Source organism: Miscanthus floridulus, chromosome 3 (assembly GCF_019320115.1).
Source record: "Miscanthus floridulus cultivar M001 chromosome 3, ASM1932011v1, whole genome shotgun sequence".
Classification (NCBI taxonomy): domain Eukaryota; kingdom Viridiplantae; phylum Streptophyta; class Magnoliopsida; order Poales; family Poaceae; genus Miscanthus; species Miscanthus floridulus.
This window is the reverse complement of record NC_089582.1, coordinates 16680408-16691640: the sequence shown is the minus strand read 5'-3', so window position 1 is coordinate 16691640 and position 11233 is coordinate 16680408. Positions and strand designations below refer to the sequence as shown.

Here is an 11233-nt window from a genome sequence, read left to right as displayed (position 1 = left end):
CAACATCTAATAAAAGATAAATACTCTTAAGAGAGCATTAGATTAGACGGTTTTACCACACGTATAGCTCTTTTTTACGTAACATACAGCCACCTATATTCAGTTTTTTTTTATTCCGAGGAAACAAATGCTGGAGACCCCTGCATCCCTCTCGGCCCAGGCCCAGCTCGTGAATTGAAGGACGACGCGGCCCTCCCCGTATCCCTCCCGTATCCTCCCCGTATCTGTTGCAAAAAAAAAAGCTTCGCCCCGTTATCCTCCCCCTTCACCTGTTGCGATAGGGTTCAGCGACGCGGCTGCGTCCGGCGTCGCCGTGAGGACGGCGCGGCCGCGGGGAGGCGGCGTGGCTGCGTCGGGCGGCGCGGGAAGGGACGGCGCGGCTGCGACGAGGAGGCGGCGCGGGGAGGGACGGCGCGGCTGCGAGGAGGCGGGGCGGCGAGATTGTTGGGTTCGCGAGCTCGCCGACGAGGAGGTCCTCCACTACATCCCGGCTTGAGGCGGCCGCGAGTGCTCGCGAGCTCGCCAACAAGGAGGTTCTCCACTGCACCATCCCATCAGTACCACCACCCCGCCTCCGTTATCAATCGCCGCGACCGCCCTTCGCCGAGGTCACCGTGCCCTTACTGCTACGACTACTAAGGCTCCTCCTGCCCCGGCTCATGCGCAGGTCAGCAACTACATCCAGTTCCGGTCTGCGCTTAATCTGGTTCACTTTGTTGAATCTATGAATGCCAATGTCTCATGCTCACCACCTGTTTGTGAAAATGCTTATAGAAAGTGTCACTCTGGATCATCTCCAATATCTCCAGTGGTTAGGATAAGGACCATGGAGGTTTAGCCTTGGTTTGTGTGTCCATCACTCTTCCTCTTGTCTAGACAAGCACTAGGTTTGTGAGCTTGTCTGAATAGTACAGGCATGCTTAGATAATGTGCACTGTAATGTACTACATGATTGAAATTTCTTTGGCGGCCATGGAATATCCAAATATGAATCGAAGCTGTAGTGTCCTGATGTTTGCTAATAGATTTCTTAGATATCTGGTATTGATGTTTGCTAATAGGCCACCGGTCATGGAATAGTCCTTGGTTAGATATCTGGTAGCTACACTCTGAAAGGAAACCAGTACATTAGAAAGGAAGGGAATAGCTACACTCTGAAAGTAGAAAATGATCGAGCACTAGTCCATCCTTAGAATCAAATAAACACTTGCTTGTTTAGCAGAAGCTTTCGAAGAAGAAGATAGGATGAGCACACTCCCTGATGAGTGATGAGACCCTGCTCCACTTCCTGGAGCGCATATACAGTGTTCCAGGCCAGCACAGTCTCCAGGTCCTGGTGATGGGCTCATCTCCCTCGCTTGCTCGCTCTCTCATGACCGCCTACACAGCATCTCTCCCCTAAATTCAGTAACCTCAGAGATGTTTGTCTCTACAACATTTTCGTTGAGTGTGACCTCAATTGGACTGACTATATATATGTATATGTTTGTCCTTGAAGCTGAGCGTCCTTGTTGCCATCAATTGTAACACTTCCTTTGCCTTCTGACTTTCTCAGACTAATTTGTGGAAGATGTCTCGGTGCTTTGTAATTGCCTAGAAAGAAATCATGGTTATCTATAATAAACTGCAATGGTTAAATTTAAGCTGACCATATACTTCGGTCATGCAATTTTATTCCCACAAAAGCATAACAAGTAGGCCACCGGGGGACCTTGCATGTTTCATTACATTATTTCATTACTACAGGAGTAGTATAGTATTATATATTATTATACACGTACTAGTACTAGCTATCTTCCTCTTTTAGTAGGATGGGATGGGATGGGTGGCTGGGTTAGTGCTGCTGATGCCTTACTTAATTTGCTCAGGTTAGTGATAAAGATGCCATGACAGTTGCGCCGGACTCCAGAAGCGTCGTCTGTTGGGGCATACTACTACTATATATGGATTCAACTTTCAAGTATAATAATATATATACATATATTAGTGCCTCAATCTTACCAGAAATATGATTAAATTAAGTCCTCTTGTCGGGCGTTCTACCATGATAATGATATACCACTTTCTTAAGCAGATGTGATACTCCCAGCTGACAGGACAGGATTAGTAGGGCTTTCCGAGACTCAGAGAGAGAGACGAGAAAGAGACAGCACTGACGGCCTGGTTCACAGGCTGAAGCAAGCATCATCAATCATCATCTGAGACACTGAGATGCATGCCCGCATGGGCTATATATTAGTTTGGCTTGGGCCTGCCTCGGATATGGGCCACCTACTGTTTTCTGGAGAAGATCGGTGCCAGCCGGCCCAATTGGGGCGTATATACGATAGGACCAACATGGACTCTGCATTTCGTTACCGACGATAGGCCCAACGTGGACTCTGCATTTCGTTACCAAATTTAAGCTGTAGTGTCCTGATGTTTGCTAATAGATTTCAGAGTGGACTTGTCAAGAGGGAGGATCTGTTCATCACAACCAAGGTAATCTGAATTACAGAATGCTACCTTCTGTATTCTACTGCAGGTTTTTTTTTTGCCCCACTCTATTCCATAATCTTCATGTGATTGAAAGTTTGGAATCTGTTCTCATTGCAGCCGTGGAACTCAGATCATGGCCATGTGCTTGACGCCTGCAAGGATAGCTTGAAGAAGCTGCAACTCGATTATCTCGATCTCTATCTTATTCACTTCCCAGTAACTACTAGGCATACAGGTAAGTTCCTTGCCCTTCGCACAATATTTAGAAAGATTCAATGGGTACCTCACAGAAATGTGTATTTCTGTAGGAGTTGGCACAACTTCTAGTTCTCTTGGTGATAATGGCGTGCTAGACATTGATTCCACTATTTCATTGGAAACAACATGGCATGCAATGGAAGAACTTGTTTCCATGGGACTGGTGCGCAGCATTGGAATCAGGTAAACCGAACCAACAATTTTCTCTGTTTTGTTAGCACCAGTTTGACATTTGAGATATTTAGTCTTAGCAAGCTTCCCTTTGTATTATGATTCATTACATTGGCAAGCTTCCCTTTTGTACTAGGAATATTGCTGGTGCTGAAAGCGTAGTGTAGTTTCGAAATATCCTGAATTGGAGTATAATAAGTCTTACACTAAAATTTTCTTGCTGCGACTTTTTCCATGCTTGGTGGTTTACTTTCCATGCTCTAGACTATCAACAATCATCCATTACAACTAGCTCTAGACTATCAACCATCATCCTTGTTTAACAAACAGGAGTACATTTTGTTTGGATACTTTGCAATATCATCAGTTCTGGTGCCAATGTGATCAGCTAACTTGGCATTGTGGCAGCAATACAATTAGCAGAGCTTGGCTAAGAAGTATGTCAAGATGCCGGCGCAGCTGGTCCTCCGGTGGGGTCTGTAGCGTAACTCGGTGGTGATCCCCATGACCTCCAAGGCGCAGTAATACATTAGCACCACTTTATATACCTTCACTCATTGGGACATGTTTGGTTTCAAGCAGGAGCATTTGCCAAGTGAGGACAGGAGCTTGCATATGTATGTAACTGTGATGTGAACATGTCAAGCTTTTTATCTCTCTTAAAGGGAGCAATACAATCTGGTTACAAATGTAAATATGTATGTCTGCAAGATTAAAATGTTTGGAATATATAGTGTTAACGTGTGCTCTTATTGGTTCATTCTCAAATGGATTGTGTCGATTTTATATTGCTAGCAGTTCCATATGGATAGCTTGATTTTGGAGGCATTTCTAATAATGCCTCCATTAATGTTTGAAGGCGTTGTACAGAATGCCTGTAAATAGTATTTTAGGCGTTCAGAAAATGCCTTTAAATGTTGATATTAAAAGGCATTTTGGAAAAACGCCTCAAAAGACCTTTTACTTCCATGTTTTAGACGGTGTTTTAAAAAATGCCTCAAAAGGTCTTTGATGGCGTTTTGACCATTTTTGGAGGCATTTGTGAACGCCTCCTGCTCTAGTGATTATTAATATATGAGAAGTTCCAGATAAATGTACTTCTACACAATGGAGTTACTTTTTTTTTTTGTGAAAATACACACATGGAGTTACGATGCAAAGTGGATGGCTATTATTTGGAATTAAAAGCAGAGGGCAAAGCTATAGGTTCGTATTTTCACAAAAGGCTCAAAGCACGTTGCATGTGCGTGGGCAAAGCTATAGGTTCGTTCAAAAGATACACAGGCAACGTGCTACCACCGGGCAAGCAAGGAATAAAGAAGCTGTTGGTGGCGTGCGCCTGAGACGCTATGGATTTGGACAGCCATTATACTCCTATGCTCTTCAGCAGGTTGATGCATGAGCTCTGATCTCCATAAGACTCTTGATCTTATACATGGGTGGAGGCCACTGTAGGCACAGCTAGATCTCCAATTATTCTACGGTAAGTACTTAACTATATTCCCAATTTATTATGTTTATCTATATCTCAGTAGAATTCATATGCAACTGAATTCAGTTCTAGCAGGTACTCCTTCCTTCTGTTTTTAACAGGCCTATTAGGATTTGTAGTAGTCTTTAACTAAAGGCATATTTTTACCACCAATTTCTCTTATAATTTATCACTAATTGCTTTGCAATCAATGTCGCATAAAAAAACTTGGAATCCAATCTTTTCATGTAGCTTCTATACACTAATCATGTTTATAATTTGACTAATCGTGGTTCCAAATTTCTGGAATTTGGTTCTTCAAATCTTATTATGCTTACTAAATAAGAAGGTTGAGAGTAGTTCATTTATTTATTACACCAGCCAGCACCAAATTACCATCTGCTTGTGCTTAATTACAAGTTCTGGGTTAGCGCACATATGCCTCATTATTGATTCCTTGTTCTCATCAGTTTGTAATTTGGCAATCAGATAGATGACTATGGATCCACCGAGTCCAGCCTGGATGTACTCCAGTGCGGCATTGCAGGAAGAAATGCGCTGCCCCAACGTTGCAGTGGTGGCCTTCTACGACACCATGGGACGGCAGATATGGTTGGGGAACGCCATGCTTCTCGCAAGCGCTGCAATGACAGGAGTCTTGGTGGGGATAGGCAGCGGCTACGGCCGGCGCTACCGCCACCACCGCTTCACCCGCTTCATCTTCCTTGGAGCCAACATACTGTTCTTGCCCATCATCTCTTTTGTCATCTCTACCCTTCGTGACAGCTCCAATGACTATGTCAACAAAGAGGATGGAGCAACCTTGGCGGCATTGTGCCATTCAGTGTTCCACCCATGCATGGTCATAACATGGGCATTCCTTGTTCAGATGGCAGCTACCAATGCTACCTCAGTTGTTGCCACTGAAAGCAGAGAAGGTCGAAAGGTAGGCCCCCCTTGGGAGCTGCTTGTCAAGGGCATCTGGACCTTCTACCTTGGTGCCAGCATCACAAATAAACGTTTTTTTCATGGGCTGTTCAGGATTTCTCCTAGTGAGAACCATGGACCATTCACTCTCATCTGTTCCAAGATTATGTTTGCGCCTTTTGTTCTCATCTGTGCCAAGATTTGGTTCAAATGCTATTCGTTTAGAAAGGCACGGAAATCCTTTGCGCTAGGGCGCAACCCTAGTCTGATTTTTGGGTACATGAAGGAGCTACAACAAGTAAGAAGCCAGCATGGTGGAGCAACAACTGTAGGTGAGGATGCATTATTTTCTCCTCTCTTAGTTATGGGAGAAGATAGCAGGCAAGTGAAGAAGCAACCTTGGGGGTATGTGTTCAGCGACACATGGACAATGGCTATTGACAGAATTGGCTTGGTGACCCTTGATAGAGTATGGAAGTTGGACAGTGTGGCTCCGACATCAAAAGACTTATGCCTGTCCTTTGCATTGTTCAAGTTGCTGAGATGTCGATTTGCAAGGTATGATATCGCTAATGCCGTTGGCTCCACAGGGCACAAGTTTTTCTGGAGCATGCTGTTGAAGGATGGTGAACATAACAGGGTGTTTAGGGTGATTTCTGATGAGCTTTCATTCGTTCATGATTACTATAATTCATCACTACCAACATCCTATGCTAAGTGTTGGCTACCTTTCTTGAGCGTCCTTATCTCACTCTTGAGCATAGGTTACTGCGTCGTGGCTGCATACTTCATTGTTGTGTTTGCAGGTCAGGTGCACAAGCATGGCCGCAGTCAGATCCACTGTGAGTTCTGGTGCAGTAAACTACAGGCGGTAAGCCAGTTGCACAATAAAGAATTTGGGAACTTGTACTTTGATGTGTTGCCAGAATTTCTGCTTCTAGTTTTGGTCCTGGTCACTGAGGTGAGGGATATTACTTCCTACTTCTGCTCCAACTGGACCAAAGTAGCCCTCATATGCCACCATGTAAAATGTGCATCTTTGCAAGAGCAGCAAACAAGATATCAATGGTTTGGTCTTATCTTGCGGTGCAGATGCAAGATAGTGAATAATTGGGATGAGAAAATAGGGCAGTGCTCAGTATTAGTGCTTCACCCAACTACAAGAACAAACTTTATTGGTCTTCTTAGTCGTGTATTCCATCATTTGCCAGATGAGAAGATGAAGGTCAATATGCCAGCAGCAGTGAAAGCTTGCATCATGGATTCGCTAAGAAGCACCGCTAGCAACACTGTATGTCAAGTAGGCAATGTCCGAATGTTTTTGCAGCGAAGTCAAGCTGGAACAGGTTTCCTCTGGGCATGCAATGGAAAGATGAGTACATCTGATATGATACTTACATGGCACATTGCCACATGCATCTTTGAGGTGAGGCACCCTTACTGGGATGATATAGAGCAAGGTTCTTCCCCGATTTCAATCCAGCATAAGAGCGCTGCCACTCATCTGTCACGGTATTGCGCATATCTTATGACCTGGTCCCCGGAGCTTCTTCCTGACGAGGTTGCATGGACCAAGAGCTTGTATGAGGATGTCAAGAAGGATATTGAGCGTGTCCTCAATGTCCGTGCTGCGACCGTGCCACCGTTGATGCCTAAGGCTGAGTACCATGATTTGGTGCAATTGCTAAGCGAAAAGTCCAATCATTTAGTGGTGAAGAATGGTGTGAGGCTCGGAAAACAATTGGTGGAGTTGGTTGACGGTGAGGAAACAGCATGGGCAATCCTAGCGGGTTTCTGGGCAGAGATGATCCTGTACATCGCGCCATCCAACAATCTAAAAGGACACAAAAAGGCCATCGCCCGTGGTGGAGAACTGATCACTCTCCTCTGGGCACTGCTCTTCCATGCTGGAATAGCTAGTAGGCCAGGTGAAGCTGCCAGCGCTGCTGGTAGCGGCGTTGGTGTTTAGTGTGCAGTTGCTGGAGTTGCAATGTTTGCCAATCATGCTTAGTTGGTCTTGTCAATATAGTGGTGTTTGTGTCTTCTTGTTACGATAGTCTATTATCTAAGCATATAGACATCAAAAGAAATCACCATATTATTTCATCCACTACTGAAAACGCGTGCTTTTCCGAGGGCCTGAGGCTTTGCCGAGGACCAAATCTCGAGCACTCGGCAAAGACACTCTTTGCCGAGGGCCAGCCACAGGAGCCCTCGGCAAAGAACGGCCCTCGGCAAAGAGGCCTTTGCCGAGGATACGGCCCTCGGCAAAGACAGGCCCACGGCAAATCAAATCTTTGCCGAGGGCTTGGGTCACGGCGGCCATTCCCCGTCAAGCTTTGCCGAGGGCCACTCGTTAGGCCCTTGGCAAAGGTTTTTTTTTTCTGTGAAACCAGGTTATTCGGCAATATTTTTTTTAAGTCTTTGCCGAGGGCCCTAGACCAGGCCCTCAGCAAAGATTTTTTTAAAACCAGTTTTTCGGCCAAATTTTTTTTTTATAAATCTCCTTTGCCGAGGGCCTGAGGCTAGGCCCTCGGCAAAGAAGCCCTTTGCCGAGGGCCAGGATAGGCCCTCGGCAAAGATTTTTTTATTTTTTTAAAAAAAATTCTTTGCTAAGGGCCATGGGCCAGGCCCTCGGCAATTTTTTTTGGTTTTTTAGCCCAGTTTTTTTGTGGTGCTACAATACATTGTTTTGAACTCAATTTTAAAATTTAGGCCAATTTTAATTTTGTTTTGTATATTTCCTTAATTTATTTCGATTCTTTAATTTTTTTTGAATATGTCAAATTTGAACCGTAGGTGCATGGAATATTGCAATGTAGTGTTTCGAAAAATGTTATTCATGTTAATTGGTGCATGTTGAGTCCCTATCCACGAACTCGCATCAAATTTTCACGCATCTTTTCGCGTAACATGACGACCGACTTGCCGAAAAAGTGTTTTAAAATTATATAAAATCCTTACGAAGTCCGAAAATCACGAAACTTGGCGAGATGTCATGTTATCGCATGTGTAGGCTGTGGTAAAAAATTGAGAAGGCTTCGAGAGCAACTCGCTCGAAGCCTTCTCAAATTTTTACCACCCCGCGCGCCCCACCGCCCCGCGCTCGGCCGCCCAGCGCGCCCCGCCGCCCCACCAGCGCGCCCCGCCGCCCCACCACGCCCAGTGGCGGCCGAGGTCACGCCCTGCCTCCGTTCCCCGTCTCCGTCGAGCAAGGGGAGGTCGACCGCCCCGGCCGGCCCTCCGGCGGCTCCCCCTCGCCGGCCTTCCCGCCCCGACCCCAGCCCCCAGGCCGCCCCCGTCGCCGGCTGCTGTTGGAGGGGAGGAGGCAGAGGGAGAAGTTGGAGGAAGAAGAGAAGGAGAAGAGGAGAAGGAGGAAGGGGAAGAAAAGGAGAAGAAGAGGAGAAGGAGGAAGGGGAAGAGAAGGAGAAGAAGGGGAAAAGGAGAGAAGAAAGGGAAGAGGGGGAGAGGAGTACTCCAACGCCGCTCGACCTCGCCGGAGAAGAAAGTGACCCCCACACCGCGACGCCCGACTCCACCGCAACCCTAGGTAAAACTCTCGTTGTCGGCCTTCGTGCCGTATGTGGTTGTGTGGGCCTTCGTGCCGTAAGTTGATATGAGGGCCTTCGTGCCGTTGTGGTTGTCGGCCTTCGTGCCGTTGTGAATGTCGGCCATCGTGTTGTTTTTTTTAGGTTTTGGAAACCTCCCCATGCAGGGGAGGTGCTGCCAAAATTTTGAACAAAAAATAACCTATTGTCTTTTTATGCAGGAGAAGAGTACGTCGGAGGGGACCTGGACGACCCCGATCGTCTTCGTCGACGTCGCGGTTCTGCCTGCACTACATTTCCTCGCCACTGCGTCGATTCGCCACTGCCCCGCTAGCCTTACTTCACCGACACCCTAGGTATAAATAACCTCTTTTTGCGCATGTCTATCATAGCCCGCGCGTAACCCAGTTAGGCGTCTCCCGTCTGAAAGAGATACGGTCGTAGGTATGCGGATCTTTGCGTATCTACGATCGTATCTGTTTTGGATTGTCCACGTTTTTTGGACAACCCGTGGATGCGTAGATGGGTTAGTTTCCATGGTCCGCTCCGGTCCGAGAAGGAGTTTCGGCAACACCTCCCTGTTGTTCTCCGGATACACACTCTCCCTTGCAGGACGTGTATCGGGAGAACAGCGGGGAGGTGCTGCCGAAATTCTGTCTCGGAGAGGAGCGAAGCATGGAAACTAACCTCATCTATGCATCCGCGGGTGGGATTAGGACCTATCCTCACCTATTAGACAGTAGGAACACCGCGTAGATGCAATTGATGGTCACAATACTCTATGCTGTAAATGTTAAAGGATGGAGGACCGTCAGTGGATGTACACGGGCTGGAGAAGAGGGAGTGACTACGACTATGAATGGGTGAAGGGGACAGATGGTTTCTTGAAACATGCATTTGGCCCAGGAGCAGGAGGACATTCTCTAGTTTGGTGTCCCTGCAGCAAATGTGACAATAGGAGAAAAGTAGACGAGAAGACCATGGGTAGACATCTTGTGTTCAATGGTTATACGCCTGGCTACCAGCAATGGATCTACCATGGTGAAGCAGATCGTATAAGAGCGGAGGTGGTGAGAGCACGCCTCGAGGCTTTTGATGATGATGCCGGGGTAGCAGACATGCTAGATGACGCCCACCAAGCTCACTTCGCTGAACGACGTGAGAAGGAGGAGATGGAGGAATCTGCAAAGGACTTCTACAAAATGTTGGACTTGGCACAGAAACCCCCTCACGAGCGTACAATGATTTCTCAGCTAGATGCGATTGGACGCGTAATGGGGTTGAAGGCCGAGTTAAACCTGAGTCGAGAAGGCTTCGATAAGATGTTGGCCGTGTTTGGCACCATGCTACCGGAGAAGCACACTTTGCCGACGAACTTGTACGAGGCAGAGAAACTCCTTCGTATGCTTAAGATGCCGTATGACAAGATACATGTTTGTCCGAAGGGGTGCGTCCTATTTAGGAAAGAACACAAGGATGCAAATTACTGTCTGAAGTGTAAATCCTCCAGGTACCTGGAGGTAGACTCTGGTGATGGCCAGAAGAAGCAGCTTTTGATCCTCGCGAGAGTGCTACGTCACCTTCCTTTCCTACCGAGGATCCAACGGCTATTCATGACTGAGGAATCCGTGAAACAGATGACATGGCACAAAGATGGCAAACAGTACAATCCTGGGAAGATGGTAGATCCGTCTGATGCTGAAGCATGGATGTATTTCAATGACAAACATCGTGACAAAGCAGCTGAGGCTCGTAATGTACGTGTCGCGCTGGCAACAGATGGGTTCAATCCTTATGGAATGATGGCTGCCCCATACACATGCTGGCCCGTTTTTGTTATCCCCCTCAATCTCCCTCTCGGCATCTCCTTTCAACGGCATAACGTATTCTTATCGTTGATAATTCCTGGACACCCGGGGAGTAATATGGGTGTGTTCATGAAGCCTGTGATTGATGAATTGATCCACGCTTGGGAGAAGGGGGTATGGACATATGATCGAGCTACAAAGACAAGCTTCAAAATGCACGTTTGGTACCACTACTCCCTGCATAACTTCTTGGCGTATGGGTTATTCGCCGCCTGGTGTGTTCACGGGAAGTTCCCATGCCCAGTATGCAAGGAAGCCGTGAGGTTCATTTGGTTGAAGAAGGGTGGCAAGTATTCGTCGTTCGACCAGCATCGTCAGTTCCTCCCTCTAAACCATGAATTTAGAGAAGACATCAAGAGCTTTACGAAAGGTGTCAAAGTGACAGACCCTAAACCGCACTTGAGGACTGGTACCGAGGTTCGTGTTCAGATAGATGCTCTCGTGCCCAATAAAGAAGGTGGTTTTGTGGGATATGGTGAGGAACATATGTGGACTCATAAATCCGGCTTGAT

General features: G+C 46.7%; 2 protein-coding genes across 5 annotated transcripts; both read left to right on the top strand.

The window, feature by feature from the left end:
* The first annotated feature begins 235 nt into the window (after window positions 1-235).
* Window positions 236-3659, top strand: LOC136545087 (NADP-dependent D-sorbitol-6-phosphate dehydrogenase-like). 4 transcript variants are annotated; one of them, XM_066537130.1, is made up of 6 exons: window positions 236-667; window positions 1869-1960; window positions 2075-2481; window positions 2596-2713; window positions 2787-2919; window positions 3316-3659. In XM_066537130.1, exons 3-6 carry the CDS (start codon window positions 2419-2421, stop codon window positions 3404-3406), a joined length of 405 nt encoding a protein of 134 aa, XP_066393227.1. In that variant the 5' UTR covers window positions 236-667; window positions 1869-1960; window positions 2075-2418; the 3' UTR covers window positions 3407-3659. The 4 variants fall into 4 exon arrangements, with proteins under 4 accessions (XP_066393227.1, XP_066393229.1, XP_066393228.1 ...); XM_066537132.1 differs by lacking the exon at window positions 1869-1960 and having other exon boundaries at window positions 2433-2481; XM_066537131.1 differs by lacking the exon at window positions 1869-1960.
* A 1218-nt stretch (window positions 3660-4877) lies between these two features.
* Window positions 4878-7274, top strand: LOC136545086 (uncharacterized). Its single transcript, XM_066537128.1, has one exon. The coding sequence runs from the start codon at window positions 4878-4880 to the stop codon at window positions 7272-7274; it is 2397 nt and encodes a 798-aa protein (XP_066393225.1).
* Window positions 7275-11233: the final 3959 nt, after the last annotated feature.

What these genes read in the sequence shown, in the direction of transcription:
- LOC136545087 (XM_066537131.1), top strand. Translation starts at nt 2,419, where the DNA reads ATGTTTGCTAATAGATTTCAGAGTGGACTTGTCAAGAGGGAGGATCTG. An exon ending in ATCTGTTCATCACAACCAAG is followed by an intron (nt 2,482 to 2,595) that starts GTAATCTGAATT and finishes TTCTCATTGCAG; the next exon opens with CCGTGGAACTCAGATCATGG. An exon ending in AGTAACTACTAGGCATACAG is followed by an intron (nt 2,714 to 2,786) that starts GTAAGTTCCTTG and finishes GTATTTCTGTAG; the next exon opens with GAGTTGGCACAACTTCTAGT.
- LOC136545086 (XM_066537128.1), top strand. Translation starts at nt 4,878, where the DNA reads ATGGATCCACCGAGTCCAGCCTGGATGTACTCCAGTGCGGCATTGCAG.